Consider the following 19525-nt stretch of genomic DNA (forward strand, 5'->3'; position numbering starts at 1 on the left):
AGTGAGCTCCTGCGGGTTGCCGACTGGGGTGACCAGTGAGTGCCCAGCTGTTGGCTGGCCTACCCTTGTGACCGGCGCCGATCACCGCTCGATGGCTGGGTGATGTGCTCAGAGATCGGGCCGACACTGTCCGCTCACAGAGTCGCCGGTTTCGCCCCCAGAATCGTTCTACGGAGAGCTCACCAACTCGGACCTGTTCAAGTGGCTGCAGCAGACCATCGATGAGCTGTACAGAGACGGAACCGAACAAGACTGCCGTCACCAATTTGTTCAAATACTCCAAGATGCTTCTTCACTGGTTATACGAAAAGTTTGGCCTAGGTAGGCCGCAATTGCGTTTTTTAATATCCCTTTGGCTCAATGAATACATGGTGTTTGCTTATTGAAAAGATGCGATCTGCAGCAACGTATCTGTTGTCGACGCGCGGAAGCAGCGTGCTACCTTCCTCCGGTTATCGTAAATTTCCTGTAGTTACCAGCTTTTGATAATCTGGCTTCGCTCCTCCACAACTTTGAAATTGCAGCTACATTCCGTCATGCAGTTTTTTCAGTTCGTCTGTGATGTGATGTCAGATTCGGTAGCTTCACAACCTCACTCATAGCAGAACGATGTAGAATTGAAACCTCTGTTAAGGCCTGTTCATACCTTGCGGACTGGTTGCAGCATAGCTGCAGATGCTGCAGTCGTCAGCTGCTGCGCGGTTACAGGTGCATTTTTACACCCGCAGGCCCTCACAGGGCGGGTAAAAGCAGGAATGCAGGAGTTTGTTCGGTGCTGGGGAGGGGCCCAGCAGCACTCAGAGCCGTTTTCTTCCACGCACCGCCGTGAGCCTGGTGCTAGGTGTTTCCAAATGTTAAGGGTCTGGAGCTCTCCCCCCCCCCCCCCCCCCCCGTCCAAGCCGTCATGACGGGACAGTTCCCGCGCCCATGACAGGTTAAAAGAGACAGCATCCACGGCAGACTCTACGGCCGTCAGGTGCCGCCAACTAGAGTGGTGCCCCTTTTGAGCCACTTTGTCTGCGTTTCGCGTGCCTGCGGGCTTAGAACTGGCACCTGTAGTCGGCAAGAGCTGACAACCACAGAATCTGCGCAGATTCTGTAACTAGTCCGCGAGTTCTGAACGGGTCTTTAGCTGTTGTGGATGAATGCAGGGCCTGCAAGTTTACAAGCTGGAGCTCACAGCTCTGTTATCGTAAAAAGTTCTAACTGTGTGCATATTATATTGGGACGTACCGATTTGTGCTTACGAGCTTAGCGGCTCAAAACATGAAAGGGAAGTGGGTCAAGTCTCCCCGAGTGGTGTGCTGGATTTCTAAATAGTGCTTTGGAACTTGGATCGCGTGTCCACATGTTATCATGCACCACGGTGGAATTGTGCGAAGACGTGCTGAAAGCGATCGTCGGGCGGCATTTATAATTCTGCGTTTTTCAGTCGACGTTTTCGGTGAACCGGGACGTTGGCTGAAGGACTTCTGGGACAATCCCCCCGCTTCCTTAGCCAAGGCCAAGGACACAATAACATTAGTTTACCACCAGGTCAGTGCACCGACCACAACCACCAAGTCCATGACCTTTTTGCGTGAAAACAATGCTTTTCGATCACACGCCTTTGTTCATGCGCCGGAGCCGGAATCATAAGTCCCGATGTTCACTTTATTTCGAAGTTTGTTCAAGCCTCAAACAAAGCCTGCACGAGCTTGGACGCAGCCGGCTGTAGTGCAAACACTCATTCCAGCACAACAACGGCTGATCGATGCTGCTGTTTCTCTTGCCAATTATTGAAGACTGATCTGGTTTAGCCGCCAGCCGTGCATTGACGGCCCACATGATCTTGACGTGACCGTTGTTCCGACTGCCTGCGGCCACGCAGCTGGCCTGGACGGTCGACCATCTCGGCGTAGCAGACTTCTTCCAGCGGACAATGGCCAAGATATACCGAGAGGGTGACCAGTTCTGGACACAGACGGCCATCGAAGGAGCTCAGAGGTAAGACTGGGATGGCAGTCCGCAGTGGCTAGGTGAATGCCATGAGCTAAACACTAACTCAGATCTGGTCGCAACGTTCTTGAGTGAAGGCTAACTGGAAAAGCGGTCTGTCTGTGGCCGGGACGGTGAGCCGTAGCTCCGCACTGCGCGGGTGGACGGCGAACGGCAGGTTCATTGTCAGCTTAGGTTAGGTTAGGTAGGTTAGGTTAGGTTAGGTTAGGTTAGGTTAGGTTAGGTCAGGTTAGCAGCGAAAAACAGCTCTCCCGAGTGGGTTGCTGCACATGTAACATGCCACCTACACAGATTTGGGAGACTGTAATGAAATGTTCGCGATCTTCTGCGGTCCCATTTTCAGGTATTTTGAGGGTAAATCGATGATGGTGATGCGACCAGAGCGTGGCTACATCTCCTTCGTACAAATACTGCCGATGCCCTGGTACGGATTTTATCAAAGCCCAGTCTGGGAGGTAAGAGTTTTGACTGAATTGTTTGATATCGTGTTGATCTGCGTCCATACCGACTACATGCTTTCCTCGAAATCTCTGAGCATTGAGAGTACAGTATGATATATGAGTATGCCATATCTCTGCTGTCTGCTGTCTGCTGTCTGCTGTCTGCTGCTGTTGATAAACCATGCATTCGTCAATCTGCCCTGCATCATTTTCTCTACTGTGCTTATGATCTGTTGACAAATCAAAGCGGCCGTTAACATGCTAGAGGCAATGCATTGTTTTCACTTGAAACAGATGACAGATGATAGTCGTTCCTAGATCGTTTCTTAATCATAAAGAATGCGCGTTCCTCGTTATATTGACAACCGGCATTCATCAGCGAAGAGTCAGCTTGCCGTCCGTCAGATTATATGCTAGGCGTGATGCACCAGTCGCGAATCTTTCTCCTATCCTTCTTCCTATAATAGCATTGCACTCCTCTGGAGCCCTGAGTTCACCGCAGCCCTACATCAAAAGCTGCTGCACCGTGGTGGTGGTCGAGCATGCGACGACCCATTCCCGTATTAGTAAGGTTGTCTTTCGAATTGTCTTCATAATCAATTTTGATTATGAATTGTCAAATCATAAGATGGGCTGGATTGCTTTCACTCCCACGGCGCTCTTCGCAGGAGCTACCGGAGCTGCAGAAGATCAGGCGTATTCGGTCTCTGACCAAGAGTTCGGACTGGACTTTGTACGACATCGCGATCGCTTACTGGCCGGGCAGCAATCCAATGGAATGGGTGCCACCTTTCAAAGGTACTGGTCTGCACCCGGACATGTATTGGATGTCTTCGCCACTGACCGGGCTGGTGTGCCTCTGTAGCGATGCTGAGGCGCCATCTGTCTGACGGGGTGCAGCAGACGCGTCGTGCGCTTAGCTTTGTGGCGAAGTGATCCTGCGTGTGCTTTCACTGGTGAGATGGGTCCACAGCTAGGTGGCATTAAAAGCTGTCCACTGACCTCTAATGCTAGTGTGTTCAAGCAGATACGATGCGCTTGCATTTGCGCGTCACCAGAACCTGGTCCAGAATGTCACCGTGTCACACGGGGACGATCTAGTACAATTGGTAATACTTTCGCCCACGGCCGCGGCCTGGGAGGCCTCAGTGCGAGGCTGTCTGCCGGCACATGGCTGGAATGGCCTCACTACAATCGGCATGCGAGAACGCGACAGTACATTACCAGAGGCGTGGGCATGTTGCTACCCCACTCTTCCCACGCAACGTGCTGTAAGCGGCTCCATAGTCAAGGCGGTAATATCGTTTGTGCGTGGGCTTACCCTGACGCCCAGACTGTGCACCGCAGCCAGCCTTATAAACGCATGCAGTCATCGACCGAGCTGGCTCCCGTTACCAACCAGGGATTGCGTCCTCAGAACTAGTCTTAACGGACCAGCAAGATCAACGAAAGACAAAGTCAAATGTAACCTATAGCTGAGCCATGGACGGTCAAGCATGACCGCACATTCTAAATTATACGGCGAAACAGTCTGTGGGTCTCACTAAATGACAAACATCCAAAGTGCATGTGATGTGAATGCGTGTGAATGCAAAGGATAGGATTGCACCAAGCTTTAGCTGTTACCAGCCTATTCAAGTGTCATCTGCTGTACGACCATTACTTTGAGTCAATGCCTCGTGAAAGCTTAGTTTGCCTCTGAGCAAAGCAGAAGACGTCATGGGAGTTTTGAAGTGCTAGAGGAAGGCCTAAATCACAGACATGACGTTTAAAAAAAATTGACCAGATTTTTTTTTAGAAATCTGATTCGAACCCTTTGAATGGATGTATTTCTGGGATCAGTACTCACGCTAAGCAGTGCTTGTTGTGTGAGCCCTGACCCCTACCATCCGATCGCGAAATTCCAGGCAACGGCAGAATTTAGTGGCGAAAGCTTAACGTGCCGCAATGCTCGGCGCGGTCCGTCCTGCCCTCTGACGTCAACTGACCTTTAGCGCGACCGCTGCCACCGGTAGCAGGCCATACCTGTCAAGGACAAATAGCGAGCGCCTAAAGCGACTCGAATCCATCCCGCCACGGGTGGGTGAATTGGGAGGCAGGCGCTCTAACCAACTGAGCCACCGGGACGGACAGATAATCCCTTTCATTCAAAAGAACATAATATTATGGTTCAGCCAACAAATGGCAAAGAGAGGAGGCGGTGAGGCCGACACTCCATGGCTGTGACGCTTTTCCTCGGGTCCAACGGCCTGTGGAGGCAGCTCGCTGCACAATGAAAGAGAACAAGCACCATTTGGCTCGACAGCGGGGTCCAGGTCGGTCAAGGGCGCTGGAGTCACGCCCTTGACATTTGGCAGGCACGTGGGATTCTCTCCGCCAGAGAGACACACGCGTCGTTTGACTCTACGCCAGAAAGGTAGTGTCGTAAATAATGGTACATATTTGGCACTGTGGTCAAAGCCTCCGCTGCAAGCTTTGCGCAGAATGTGGGATGACGTTAACCCAGCCTGCTCCTGCCAGAACATGGCTTCCGTTCGGACACGGACACCGCAAACCAAAAATATACCAAGGACCTGTAGCATCCCCAAACTAAACTGCGAGAATTAAAAGCTGTAAAACACAACTTTGGTGGCCTTCATTTACATGCGAGCACAGACACGTGCGGTCACGAAATGGACGAGCGGGTTATTCTACATGGTAAGTAGGCTGGATTCGCACGGACGCGGTAGTCTTAAAATCACTTAACAGCTTGGCGTGGTGCTGATGAAGCTTTCACTATCCACATTTCATCTATGTCCTCCTTTTTTTTCTCCTCCCGCAGGAGAGCGTTCCAGGCTGCTTAAAATACGTGTGGTTGAGACTTTTCGCCACACGCCTTTTATGGCTAGGTGCGGAGACGCCATCCGCCCCGCGAGTATCAGATCCTGAATCCCGATACAGTATCCTGTATCAGACGAGTATCCCGCGAGTATCAGATCCTGTATCCCGATACGGTATCCTGTATCAGACCCGCTGCGGAAACCGCCGGAGATGTGGCTCCGCGAAGGGTCACCTCCGGCCTGAGGGGCTATAGCGTTTTGGGGGAAAGCCTTTCAACCTATGTATTTGTGGTTTCAAAATTCCCTGAGAAATGGTCTCAAAGCACTGTGCTTATTGCACATCGCTAGTTCAGGCAGAGGCAGAGCAAAGTTGGCACGTGTCCCCCTCAGGCTCCGAGAGGGCCAGATTTGAGGGCCTGAAGGGCCCGAAAGGCAGGCCGGAGCTCGTGTTCAGGGGCCCGGCCCGCAAGCCCGGGCACTCCAATCCCAGCCAAAGTGCCCTGCGCGCTGATCAGGGGCCCCCTGAGTCAAGAAGGGTCTAAATAGCGGTCAGACACGACCAGCAACGCACAGTCGGCTCCGTGGCGGCATGGGCCTTGGGGCCTATTTCCCAAGCAGGGACAAAGCCGAAGCCAGCGATTTGCATTGGTCGGGGCTCGGCATCGGTCCCAAAGCGCCTTGCCCTGTGTTGGCAAGGAGCCCTGAGTCGACTGGAGGCAGTGTTCGGGAAAACCCGGAGAGCCTGGAAAGTCCACCAGGTCTGACCATCAGGGGTCCGATTTGGGGGCTAAGGATACAAAAGATTGGTCGGAGTGTTATTCAGGGACGCCAGCCTGAGGGGACCGGCCCTCAAATGACAGGCAGACGGCTTTTTGCGCCGATAGAGGACATCCTGAGTTAATATTTTTAAAGGTTTGATTCGAACCCTTTGAATGGAAGGATTTATGGGATCAGAACTCACGCCAGGCAGTACTTGTTGCGTGAGCCCTGACCCTCACCATCCGATCGCGCAATTCCAAGCAACGGCAGAATTTAATGGCGAAAGTTTAACGTGCTGCAATGTTCGGCACGGTCCGTCCTGCCCTCTGACGTCAACTGACCTTTAGCACGAGTGCTGCCACCGGCCGCAGGGCATAGCTGTCGAGGGCAAATAGCGAGCGCCAAAAGCGACTCGAACCCAACTCGCCACGGGTGGGTGGACCCGAAGACAGGCATTCTAACCGACTGAGTGGCGGGACGGGCGGATGTGGGCGTTTCTGTCGGTCAGGCACCACCAGAACTGCGCAGTCGGCTCCGTGTCGGTAAAGGCCTAAGTGGGCCCACCTCCCAATCAGCTACAAATCTGAGGCCAGTGATTTACATTGGCCGGGGCCCCTGTATCTGCCAGGGCACACGTCTAACAGAGGATATCTGTGCCCACAATGGACCCCGAGCCGGCCGTGGGCAGTGTTTGATGAGGCCCGAGGACGGGCTCAACAGAAGGACGACCCAACAGAACCAGACCCGCGGGGCGTAAGACCTGAAATTCCAGTCCGAGCTCCTCCTGCACGGTTTGAGGACCCCTGAGACAACGTGGATATCTGAGTCGGCCAGAGACCACGAACACAAAACAGTTGGCTCCCTGGCAGTCTGAACCCTGGGGGCCTATTTCCCAAGCAGGAACAAGGCCGGATGCCGCGATTTCTACTGGTCTGGATCCCTGAAATGGTGGTTGAGGCCCCTGTGTCGGTTTTGGGCCCACAGTGCAAGGCATGGGTTATGTGTCAGCTAGTGGTCCTCAGTCCGGTCACTGGGTTTGCTTGAGGAGGTCCATAGAGAGGTCGGAGGGTCCCTCAGGGTCAAAAATCAAAGCTCAGATTGAAATCTGTCCCGGCCCCCATCCCGTAGTGCCGTGACCTGAAATGTCCTTCAGCGTGCTGCTATTATGGCCATCTTATTAGGATTATCTATCCCATTATATAAGACCTCGACACGGAACCAAACAGTCGGCTCCATGTTCGTCTGAGCTCTTGAGACACATTTCCCGAGCAGGAATGAGACCGGGGCCCGCGATTCGCAATGTTCGGGGTCTCCACAATGAGAGGCTTCCGTTTTGGTCGGGGATCACAGTGCTTACCAGGGGTTCTGTAGCGGCAAGAACCCGAGTCGGCCAGGAGCAATGTTCTGAGGGGGCGCGAGGGGTCTCTTGAGGCCAAAGAAGAAGCACCGACTGGAAGGCTGAAGAGCCAAAAAGGGCTGGCTGTAGGTCACACTTGAGATCACGGCCCGTAGGGCCGGGGTCTCAGTGTGACCTACAGTCAGTCAGTTAGAGGGCTTCTTGCACCGGTTTGGGAAAGCGTTCCTCTGTTTCAGCCAGAGATCGCCAATTCCGAACAGTCGGCTCTGTATCGGTCTGAGCTCTGGGGGCCCACTTCCCAGCAGGAACATGGTAGGGCCTGCGGCTTACATTGGCCAGGGCCTCTGCAATAAAGCGGGGCTCCTGTATCGTTCAGGGGCCACAGAACCTACGAGGGTATCTTGTGTCAACAAGGGGTGTAGAGTCTGTGAGGGAATTTGGTCAACAGGGACGGGGACGGCACCTCGAATAAAAGAGGACTCTCTTGCGTTGGTCAGAGCCCTCTGACAATGAAAACGAATATGAGACTCATGATGGTTGTTCACAGTGAGAAAATGAAAGACCAATGGCGATTACCGTGGTGTGCCAGTGTGCCAGTCAGGGCTTTCAGCACCGAACGGTGAGCCCTGCAACCAAATTTCAGCATGGGCCCCTTAAGCCGAACTGGAATCTATGTTAGTTCTCATGGAATCCAACATAGATTCCATGGAGTCTGTGGAAGTTAAATTGGAATCTATGTTAAACCGAATCAGACCACCTGCGGCGATCAGGGATGTTGTTGCGTCAATGAGAGTTAGCGCATCGATCCGAAGTCAGCCACGTGGGTCAGAAGGTCTATAACGTCAGGGAGGGGACCAATGTGATACAGTGTATCCCTCCAAGGGCCTCCGGATGGGTCAGGGGATCCGCCCCATGTCGCCAGAATCGCAGCCGGAAGGCACGCCATGGTGGGACGGAATACCCCTCAGCCTTGACCGGGAACAGTCATGTGCTCCCTAGTGTTCTACTCAAGGGAAACAAATATGGGATCTCATTAGTGTAGAAAACAGTGGGTCGAACTTAGTTTCCAAATGAACAACGCCATCCCATGTTTGTCCGAGAACATTTATTCTCTCGTAGAATCGACCGATGAAATAAATTACATCAAACAAGGTTTGAACATGCCCGCCGGCAATTTCGGGAGCAAGGACAGCGATGGCCCGGATGGCGGCTTTCGTAAAACCGAACAGCGTTAGCGACCGCAAGTAACGCCAGCTGGCGGGCGCCGTGCACGCGAGAACCACGGTTGTAAAATAAGGGCTCCGAGTGTCGGTCAAAATTTATTCATAACCCTCAAAGATGAGACTCGGCGCATTTTTAACAGCTTTTAGGTTGCCTTTTGGATAGGTAGATAGTTATAGCAATACAAAAAATAGAAATGCTACCTTTACTCTTCCGGTTTCACCACCAGATTCCAGCACTCTTCGCCGTGCTGTAAAGGCCAATCCGTTCATATCATCAATCTAAAAATCGTGCAGATGAAGTATACGTCCAGACGACCTTCGAACTCTATAATTTAACATTCTATAGCGTTCAAAGGTCCCGATTTACAACGTTTAATAATTTTCGTCCGCCTATTGGCCACGGCTTAGAGTTAACCGCAGGCCAACGCTGCGCGGCCTATGGAGATTGCAACTCCAGGCGTCGAGATTTTTGCCTAAGATTTGTGAGCGCGCATGCTCCACACAAACTTTGTTTGGTCATTCTAATGCAAATTGTTGCCCCATTTCGACTGTACATTCGCGGGGATACCTAATATTTCTGTACAGCCGATATAAAAAAATCTGACAAAGCTTCCGAGTTTATCGGTTCAGAAAGAGTCCACTGGATCGTTGCAAAATAACATCAATGGCTTATTTCATGTATTTGTTCAAAACATGATTTCTTGGGTTCATTTACTTTGCAATTCAGGCAAAATTGATCTCATGGTAGCTCCTGGTCACGCGATTATTTTGTTTGGGGGGGGACCATTCACAATCAGTGGGCCAAATTGTCAACCCATACCTCCCCTCCCCCGCTTGCCAGGGCTCTGGCTGCGCACCTGTTACACATCCAGGAGGACGAAAACCCTGACGCGTTTTCGTCACACGACATAGTGCTGAAGTTATCGGCCACTTACTTTTTCCTTGTTGCTAGGGCTCAGGACATTTTGCGAGCTCCCTCTTGTACATGTTTTGACGCTGCTTGCCTGAAGGCCACGGCCTGTAGGCGAAGAGCTGCCGAGTTAGGCTACATCTGAGGGCCATGGTGTGTTTGACCTCGAGACCAGGCGGCGCGTGAAGACGCGCGGGCAGCCGTGCCCCGCACCCTGGCCCCAGAGCGCGCAAACGACAGGAGCGGGGGCCGTGTGCGCTGGCTGGCCCGGATCGAGTGCTGACCAATCGATACAGCAGTGTGCACCAGACCGCGTTGATAAACTTCCCAGACCCGCGCGAAATTATACTTCGTGGCGGTAAAGCGTCGAGTCATTGAGAGAAGCGGAGCCGGCTTCGTGATTCTACATATTTCTGCTGATTTTGGCGCAGTTTTCAGTTTAAAGGGGACAGACCCCGCTCTCACCAGTGCCGGGTATTGAATAACTCGCGCATGAGGATTGCTAAAATAAAGTGAACGCCTGAGACACCCGAAGTACAAAATGAGCCATTTGTTTTGATCACTATTCACGTTCAAAAAGCTGGCCGCAGCTGCAAACGGGACGACCCTCTTCACGTGTGGTCACCACCGTCCGGGGCCTGACGGGTGCTCCAATCAATAGATGTTCATATGACAACAAATTCACTGCAGTGATTGCGCTGAGACTCTGGGCTTTTACCGGCATTATGTATTACTTGCTTATGTAAAATTTATTTCAAGGGCAGTCTGGGATTAAAGTGCGCTAAACAGGTATTTCCGCCACCGGTGAGTGCAGCCAGAATAACTAATAATGGATTTTAACAAGGCTTTTGATGGCGATACGCGAGGAGTGCGGTGAAAGAACGTCTCGAAATCGGTGCCATGCGCAACAGGATCTGGGTTAGTCTTGAGGACGAAGTTGAGTTGTCTTGTTCTGTGGTTGGAGTTGGGCGCACGCAATGCCATAAGTACTTGTGCGATTGGATTGGGACGAACAATGAGTTGTTTTCTGCTTAATTGTCCAACTTTATCGGTGTCCGCCATCGCCTTAAGATACACAGTTCACCTCATGCAGATGTATTGACTTTGAAGCTCGTCCCTTTGTACATTCTGCTGGAAAACATTGAGCAGCTAACTGGCCTGAAAACGACCAATGAAAATACACCTTACACTCAGATCTTCATGCCTAAATCCAATGCAACTGTTATATCATATACAATATCAATTGTCATATTTCACTGCATGAGGCTTTACTAGCTGACGAGGTACACGGGAGGAGCTGGTGGGAGGGACTAGAGCCAGCTGCGGTGCGCGCATGGAGCGGACTGGGACCGACCAGCTGCACGACGCACAGCGCTGCACAATGCTACAGTCCCCTGTCGACCCCACAGGGGAGGCCAAGCTTGCATGCACATATGAGTCCTGGGAAACAAGCCACTCCCCCCTTCACCCCTTACGAAATGTAGAAGATGTTTCGTTACATACGCGACTATGTGTTGACAGTTAGAATTCCAAGAAAACACGTAACGAAAAGAAGATCAAGAAAATGCGATGTTCTTCGATGCGCCAGATATTGCTCTTCTGCTGCGCACTAAACTTGGTTTTCAGAGAAACATTTTATGCTGCGCCCCCGCGATTGTGAAATTATACACACTAGCCTTGCGGGGGTGCTGGCACCGCCTCGAGCATCAGCACTCCTTTCCTCGTTCCTGGCAAGCCGCGTGTGTGGACACTGAACAGATCTACGCGTAAACTTGTTACCGGCGGGCGGGGCGAGTTTCTGACGCTCGGTTCGTGCCAGGACCAGCCTGACACGGACCGGCCGCGGCAAGCCGACTCACAGCTCATGACTGACGTCGATGCGGAGCGACGCCGCATCGTCGATGCTGCGCCACCAATGCCCTCGGCCCCACCCGCCCAGCCGCCAGCGCCCACGACCCCCGCTCAGCCACCAGCGCCACCAACCGCATCCGCTCAGTCGCCAGCGCCCTCGGCTTAACCGGCTCAGCCGCCGGCGCCCTTGACACCCCGCTCAGTCACCAGCGCCACCAACCCCCATCCTCTTAGCCGCCAGCGCCCTCGATGCCCCTCGTTCACGTCTGCCCGTACGCCGCCCGGATCACGTCTTTGTGCTGCGGGAACAGCTGCAGCAGGCGCGCCGGCTCGGCCAGCGTGTACTGGAGTCGATCGAGCGCCGGCACCGCCGAGCCGCTGAGGAGGACGTACTCGGAGTCGGAGAGCACCTCGGTGGCGAGCCAGCCACCGGTGGGCAGCGCCAGCTGATACTTGGCGCCACGGTGCCGCAGTGGGTCACCCAGCACCATGCGCTGGTAGCGGCCCGACGCGCTCAGAGTGTGGAAGGCCACCGCCGCGCCGCGGTGGTGCCACACGAACGGCTGGCTGTTCGAGTTAATGTTCAGCCAGGGGATGCGCGTGCCGGCCGGCTGCAGCTCCAGGATCGTGTTGGTGGCCGCCACGCCCGGCTCGGTCGACGGCTTGTCGGAGGTGAAGACGGGTGTGTAGTAGGTGCCCGCCTGTGGGGTGTGAGCGTGCCGTTGGCGGAGGCGCAACATGCTAGGGGAGGCGTCATTAGTGCGACGGAGGCTGGCACTGACAGATGCCGGGGCCTTGGCATCAGCACTAAGTAGCCCTCGGGATCCCAAGGTCCAATGTTTGGATTTAAATCTCAAATGCAAGCAGTCAACTCGGAGCGGAGACAAAGTTGTGAAGATCTGACGAATAATCATGAACATCTGACAAAAATCATAAATATATGACATAAAGGTTTTTGTAAGGACCTGACAACTAGTCATGAGGATCTGGCAGATTTTTGTGAATACCTGATAACTAGTCGTGAAGGTCTGACAAATAACCATACAGATCTTACCAATAATCGTGAAGATCTGGCAAATAATTGTGAAAATCTAGACCGGCCCATTAATTTCCATTTCAGCAAACGACGCAGCGTGAACTATAGGCGACTAGATTCTTTCAGAATGCTACAACTGCATGATAAACAACCAGGTTTAATTTCAGGATATAGGAGACATGATAAATGGTCGGCTCTGATGTCAAGTTGTTCCAGCAACAAGGTAGACGGTTAGTTTCTAAGTGCAACTCACGATGATCTCCGACCAAACGGATGCGAAGCAAATAGAACAGCTCACACGCAACCCACTTACCTCCTTACTCAAGAAAAAGACGCATGCGATCAAGTAAAAGAGCTGAAGCGAACAAATCCTCGTGTAGCACTCGTCATCAGCGAGACATTTACCGGGGTCTTCTGCATGCCGAGCTTGTGGACGAGAGTCAGGTAGTCCGCGGGGCACGTGGTTTGCTGGAGCGCGCTGGTGATGCGTGCCAGCTCGCCGACCAGATCTTCCAGCTGGTGCTGGGCGCTGGCGCCAGCGCCGACCACCAGCACGAGCAGCAGCAGCCGCCGCGCAGCCTGCTCGGATGCCGTCATGGCTGTGGCTCGTTGCGGGTCCGGCCGGCTTGGTTTATGGGACGGCGCCGCCCCCGCCACGGCCGTCCCGGCCACATCCAACTCCGGCCCAGCGGCCAGCCGGCTGCGCCTGGGCCACCTGCAGCGGCGCTCTACCGCTTCAAAGCCGGGCGGTGCGCCGCGCTTCGGGAGTGCATCCGGGCAGATGCAAATGAGCAGAACATAGGGAACCTTTAATATCGAGCTATCCGATCACTCCAGGTTTGGACGACCGTGCTTCCAGTATACGAAAAAGTCTGAAGCGCACCGTGGTGTTTTCAAAATCTTAAAAGGGAAGTCACTCTTTGCTTTTTTGGATGCATCGCCTTGTGGTTTCGTTTGATCGGGATGTGGGAGAGTTATGACAGCCTGACGGCCCGCTTGTTTATGCCATGCTCCACTTGTTACACGTGGCGTTATGCGGTCCATTCGGCAGCCGTTCAGACGTGCGGTGGTATACGGGAGCCATGCGACACGGTTCGAGCTTCCTTCAGCGATCAGTCACTCAGCGATCAGTCAGCTAGCGATCAGTCACTCAGTGAGCAATCAGCCAGCGATCAGTCACTCATGGATCAGTCAATCAGCGATCAGTCACTCAGCGATCATTCACTCGGCGGTCAGTCACTCAGTGAGCAATCAGTCATCGATCTGTCACTCAGCGATCAGTCACTCAGCGGTCAATCACTCAGCAGTCAATCACTCGGCGGCAAATCCCTCAGCGATCAGTCACTTAGCGATTATTCACTCAGGGATCAGTCAGCGATCAGTCACTCAGCGATCTTCAGTCAGTGATCTTCAGTCAGCCAGCCTAAACCCCCGCTCGGGATGTGGCACGCACTGCATGTTCATGTTCTGGGTGTCACTGCAATGCGGCCATTAGCCTCGGGCGTGGCTCGAGCATAATACATCCTTTAGGGTGTGGTTCACAGGCCGTGATCACCCTCGCGTGCAGATTAAGTGGAACATAGCCATGACCTCTGACCCAGTGCAGTTTTACTAGGTTTTCAGACTTTGACGCCAGGAATAAGGAGGTGATATACCTGCTCGTGAAATTTAGATGGGGCAGCGAATTACCGCCCGTGAGTCAGACAGACGGGGGCGGTGTCGTGCCACTGGACGTAATTAAGCTGCAGTTTATTGAGCTGCACGTCAAGAGAGGCCGATGTTTATGATGGACTTCCGTGAAGCTGAGATCGAGCGTTTCTGTATGCGCTCAAAAGCACGTTCTTTTCGCCGTAGCAAGCTCCGCTTGGTAGCATTCTACACCGCATTAACAACTTTCGCTAGTGCTAACGTTCCTGCCATTCATAGCCATAGCCAATTACGATCTTGGTACAAGCCCGTGCTGTGGCAGTCTTTAAACCTACACCATTTTATATCACATATGTTATATATATATTATATATATATATATATATTACATTATATATATTATATTATGTATATAATATAATATTTTTGTATATATTATATACACATATTATATATATATATATATATATATATATATATATATATATATATTATATCACACGGCTGAAGCAATGTTAGCGACAGTGTCGCTGATCAAGCTGCTTGCTCCATTGCAGGACACGCCGTCCTCTCCGGATCATCCACCTTCGTCACATTCGACGGCAGGCTCTACAGCTTCCAGGCCGACTGTACCTACCTTCTTGCGGCAGACCTGCTGGACGACAGGTAACAGGCTCTCACACCAACAGTGTTGGAATTGAATGAAGTCCCCTGGTTTTACCTCGGGCGAGTGTCGCCTGAGGTAAACTCTCGGGCCAGTGTTGCCTGAGACCATTCGTGGCGCTGCGCGCGGTGCGTGACGTGCACGACCTCCCGTAAACTGCCGGATCAGCGCTGATTAAGGCGTAATGGCGAGGTAGAAAATGACGACCGCGGCGTAAAGTCAGTGAGAATATGGCGCGTGCAGATAAAGGCTTAGGCTAATACTGACAGTCATAATCATAAATGTAGGCAGGTTTAAAGTGGCGTTTATTTCACATTTATAGATTTGAAGATCTTCCCCAAACAGATTGGCCACTACAGCAACACAAATTTTTTTTTCTCGCCCATTTCGACCGCCAGATTCCAACCATAGTTAATGATGTAAATGCTAATCTATTCCCACCCTAATTAGCCAATTTCATTCGTGTAATTCACGCCGGAGCTGCATTCCAAACGTAGGAATTGATTTCCCAGACCGTTCAAAAGTTGTTTTAACCGTCCAGGTACCTATTTTAGATGCGTCATTATTTTTTGTCAGTCCGTTGGTCGCCGTCTATCGTTAGCCGTCGTCTAGGCGCAAGGTCGACGTGACGTCGCCGGTGGAGACTGCAACGCGGGGAGCGTCCTGGTTTTAATTTTTATGTTTACAAACGCGCATATCCAAAACTATGGGACACTAATTTTATCACATATTGATTTTGACTTAAGGCTGAGCATTCTCAGACGAGCATGTGTTGGCCATGTTATTAAGAATGTGTGACGCCATTTCGATCTACAGTCTCTGATCGCGAGGCCCTCAATATCTCTATGCAAAATCTGACAAAACCTTTGAGTTCTGCCGGCTTACAGAGTGTTCACTGAACCCTTTAAGATTAATAGCGCCGACGGATTACTATATGCAGTTATTTAACGTCCGGTTCCTTCAGTTTAATGACTTCAAAATGCAAGCAGAATATCAATCACGAGCAACTGCTTCTATGAAGAGCGCTTCCTACACTTCTATGATTTGTCCCGCGCTTCTACGCTTCATTGTCCCCACCCTGGTTTTGGGGGAAACATGCTGCATTCGCTATTATTACCGGCAATACGGATGAGTCACAGAGTCGACGCATTGTTTGGCTTGGCTGACTGACTGGTCAGCTGCCAGCTCGTCAACGACGCTCAAAGCTGCCCCACCAGTCCTATACTGCTATCTATTTCATTGCTTTCCCTTTCATTTTGTGGACCGCAGTTTCACTGCTCCCAATTAAAGCATCTTAGTCCTGAAGTAGTAGGAAACTAGTTATGCCACCGGCTCACTTAGTTTCAGAGAGCTGTGATGTCTGGAAGTAGTCCCTGAACTAGCATGCTTATCACTGTTGGCACCATACACGCCGCACGTGGATAGATGGGCCGTGGAATGCTTAACACGCGTTCGGGTGAGGGTCAATTTGATCCCCTTCCTCCGTGCATTGTCCCAGCATGATTTCCGAACGGCGCGGCTTATTTTTCTGGTGATGGTTTTGAATTTGTTTATGCCAGGAAGCGCATAATACATATTGCATGGACTTCTTGAAGCTCAGGACAGGTCACTGACCTAAAATAACCCAGGTCAACTCTTCGTTTTTAGGAACATACCGCCTAGCGTAATCCTTGGCGATTATTCAAATGCAAAAATCAGAGCAGTCCTGTATGATTTTTGTCAGCATCACCTTCTAAAGGTCAAACAAGGTCACTAACCAGGAATGAACACCCGTGATCTTTTCATTAGAACAGGTGTCTAGGTTCACGGCGGTTACATGAAAGGTCTGGGGACACTTTGGACACCAATGTGAAGTTCGAAAGTGACCTTATTCAACCCTGGGGATTTCAAATTTCAATACAAGTGAGATCACGGACAGGCAAACACACGTTGCTTTTTTAGTGCCTTTAGGTCCCTAAGTTTTTAAGATGGCATGTGGTAAATTGGCCTCCACCCGAGCGAAGGGTATTCAACCGGCCCCCCGGGCGCGTGTTAAACTCATCAAATTCAGCAAATCACTGAAGGTGCTGCCCACGTCGTTACAGCCATGTTTCGTCACAACGAAATAGCCATCCAATGTTGTTGCGGCATCGAAGTGATATTTTGCGACATGAAAGTTCTTGATCCGTTAACGTTTAAGTACTTCAGTTGCTTGCCAGAATAGGATGCCCCCGATGGTCATAGCAGATGGCATTTCAATTAGACTTACCATACCAGCCTGTCGTTAAAACGAAAGGCACGTAATTTCGGGCCGTATTTTAGCAATAATGCAAACATGCATCATAAGAATCGCAGTGAGTGCTCGGAATCGTCGTCAGTGACGTAACCGCAGCACGTGATCGAATGAAATGTTAACGATTACAGGGCGACAGAAGAACAATAACCGCAAGCCCATGCCACTGAACCGATCAGGCCAATAGACGTGGCAAGCGTTTTATTCTCGGGTGTCATCAGGTGCAGCTAAAAAGTCAAGCTCTCGAAAAACCTGACACAGACGAGGCCTAAAAAATGAAGCGTATGTCCTATGGTCGGCCATCATCTATAATATACTACGATGCGTTTGGCTATTGCCCTTCTATCGTGTATTCTGTCTCCAATTTTGCGCTCACGCTTGATAAACTGGAAGGCCTCAACTTCGAAACCTTAAAAACGATTTCTGAATTGCAAGTTTCATATTATTATGGTGACATGATAGCCTTATTTACGATAGTGACGTTCCATGTTATGTCCCAAGTAGATTACGTGATGGGACATTGATACGTGTTCATTATTGCGTACCTATTGGTACATTGGAATGTGACGGCGCATGCGTGATGCTAACACCTCGTGTCAATAATTTCCTAGGATATAGTGCATGAATATATATATATATATATATATATATATATATTATATCTATATCTATATCTATATACCCAACACCCCATACACGCTTTTGCCAGCATTCTTGATTGCGCGTTATTGCTTAGCTCGAGCGATGCATGAGAGAATATCAGCTGTTACTTGTTTCAGCACTTACGAGAATGCGGTACCCTGTCGATGCCATGATAACGATTACAAAATTTTCGGTTTCAGTTTTCGCTGATGCGTTGTTGTAGGCAGGTGCGTAACCAAGAAGGGCCTGAGAGTGAATGGGGGCAGCTGTGATCTGTTAGAGTAATGAACCTCACCTTTAGCGGTGATCCTATTATTCCAGCGTCAGAATGTTGCGAATTAACGGTCGCCTGCCACGCCTACTAGTTCCACACCTCCAGAACTCGCGCGAGGGAGGTAGTGTGGAAGCTAATCCTGGCGACGCCGTTGGTTGCAGTGTGTGTGTGTGTGTGTGTGTGTGTGTGTGTGTGTGTGTGTGTGTGTGTGTGTGTGTGTGTGTGTGTGTGTGTGTGTGTGTGTGTGTGTGTGCGTGTGTGTGTGTGTGCATGTGTGTGTATGTGTGCGTTTGCGTGTGGGTGGGTGTATAACTACGCCATTTTGCAAGCTTGCTAGGCTACCACATTGTGTAGGTGGCTCCGAGCTTCCCTACCGACTACTGTCATCAGGGGCTTTGGTTACTGCTTGCCTAGATTGCAAAAAAGCGCGTCTCTTGTCTGCAGTGCAGCACGCCTATGCCATTCAGGAATTAGTCAGTCAAGCCACTTACTTACCCCTGAGCACGTCGCGTGTCGGAAAAAGGAACTTCTGCATATGTCGCCTTTTGGTAGATTTTCCTGCCTTCAAAATGGTCCGAATTATGTACTATGTATCTCGACTTGTTTTTGCATATCCCCAACCATGTTCTTGTGGAATTTGTCGCATTTCGTCATAGCGCCATTTATCGTGCCATTTTATATCATGTTGTTGTGACGCATTCATACTTACGCTTCCCGTATTGCACGGCTGTTCAGTGGTGATTTGCAGAGATGGTATCAGCAGAGTTCCATTTCACAAACTCATACGGAGCGATCAGGAGACGAAGAAGGTATAGTTCCGTTTTACAAAACCGCTTGTCGATTGTTGTTTGGTGGAACACTGTAACAAGTGGCATGCTTGCGTGCGGTGAGTATCAAAATAAGCTTGTAAATTGGGACAGAGATTGCGTTAAATGTGCCCATCATATGTCATTCAGCGCGTATATGATCAAGCTGACGTTTTTATGTTTACTGCAGTCAAAGGAACAGCATATTTCACTCAACCATTGAAGGTAGTATCCACATTTGGGGCATACTTTTAAAAATACTTCAGGACAAGTTAGTCTGCTAATTATATCAGATCAGATCATAGGGGTGATCTTTTGTCCGTGTCACACCCCAGAAGAAAGTAATTTTGCAACACTTCCGCTGCTCCAAAAGCAAATTGCGTGTACTTAAAGCAATGTCCTGTTCTATGGTTTTGGTCAGTCATCTGTGGCGCTCGATTGACTTGGATAACCCAGTTTTGTAGAAGTGGCATTCAGAAGAGTCCATGAGGCTTCCGTTCTAACCAACTTATAGGAACCACTGCAAGTTTTAAGCACGTTCTTTCCACGTACTGGAAGAAGATAGAATTTGCTTGACGAGTCCGCAAACCCCACTTTACGGTGGGTGGATATACGTATGCCTGCTTGTGCCTTTGTGCGTGGATAGACCCAGTTCATTGCATAATGTCAGTAGATCTGTTCTCGGAGTTCAACCGCGCTGAACCTTCAGTGTGATGTGTCTGCATCTGGCGTTGATAAGGCATTTCTAGGATCGAACGCCCTCTCGTTGCAGGAAAACTACGCACACCGCCTACGCGGGCACCCAGCTGCTCGCCCCGCTGTTTGGA

General features: G+C 50.9%; 2 protein-coding genes across 2 annotated transcripts in view; one reads left to right on the forward strand and one right to left on the reverse strand.

Annotated features, from left to right (window-relative positions):
* Positions 1-167: 167 nt before the first annotated feature.
* The window catches only part of LOC119091287 (apolipophorins), a 39190-nt gene continuing 19832 nt past the window's right edge, over positions 168-19525 (forward strand). Inside the window, exons 1-6 of the mRNA XM_037213979.1 lie at positions 168-321; positions 1433-1536; positions 1871-1986; positions 2342-2453; positions 3107-3236; positions 14598-14706. Coding sequence (XP_037069874.1) covers positions 222-321; positions 1433-1536; positions 1871-1986; positions 2342-2453; positions 3107-3236; positions 14598-14706 — 671 coding nt within the window. The 5' untranslated portion in view covers positions 168-221. The remainder of the gene's footprint in view (positions 322-1432; positions 1537-1870; positions 1987-2341; positions 2454-3106; positions 3237-14597; positions 14707-19525) is intronic.
* LOC119091288 (uncharacterized) lies at positions 9237-13059 on the reverse strand. The gene is made up of 2 exons (XM_037213981.1): positions 12799-13059; positions 9237-12058 (listed from the first exon to the last, which is right to left on the reverse strand). Exons 1-2 carry the CDS (start codon positions 12988-12990, stop codon positions 11618-11620), a joined length of 633 nt encoding a protein of 210 aa, XP_037069876.1. The 5' UTR covers positions 12991-13059; the 3' UTR covers positions 9237-11617.

This window comes from Pollicipes pollicipes, unplaced genomic scaffold (genome assembly GCF_011947565.3).
Source record: "Pollicipes pollicipes isolate AB1234 unplaced genomic scaffold, Ppol_2.1 Scaffold_3447;HRSCAF=4054_pilon_pilon_pilon, whole genome shotgun sequence".
Lineage (NCBI taxonomy): Eukaryota > Metazoa > Arthropoda > Thecostraca > Pollicipedomorpha > Pollicipedidae > Pollicipes > Pollicipes pollicipes.

Excerpts from the sequence above, each read along its gene's own strand:
- LOC119091288 (XM_037213981.1), bottom strand. The coding sequence starts at position 12,990 with ATGACGGCATCCGAGCAGGCTGCGCGGCGGCTGCTGCTGCTCGTGCTG. Across the intron at positions 12,059-12,798 it reads TCGGCATGCAGAAGACCCCG|GCGGGCACCTACTACACACC; the intron begins GTAAATGTCTCG and ends CACACCCCACAG.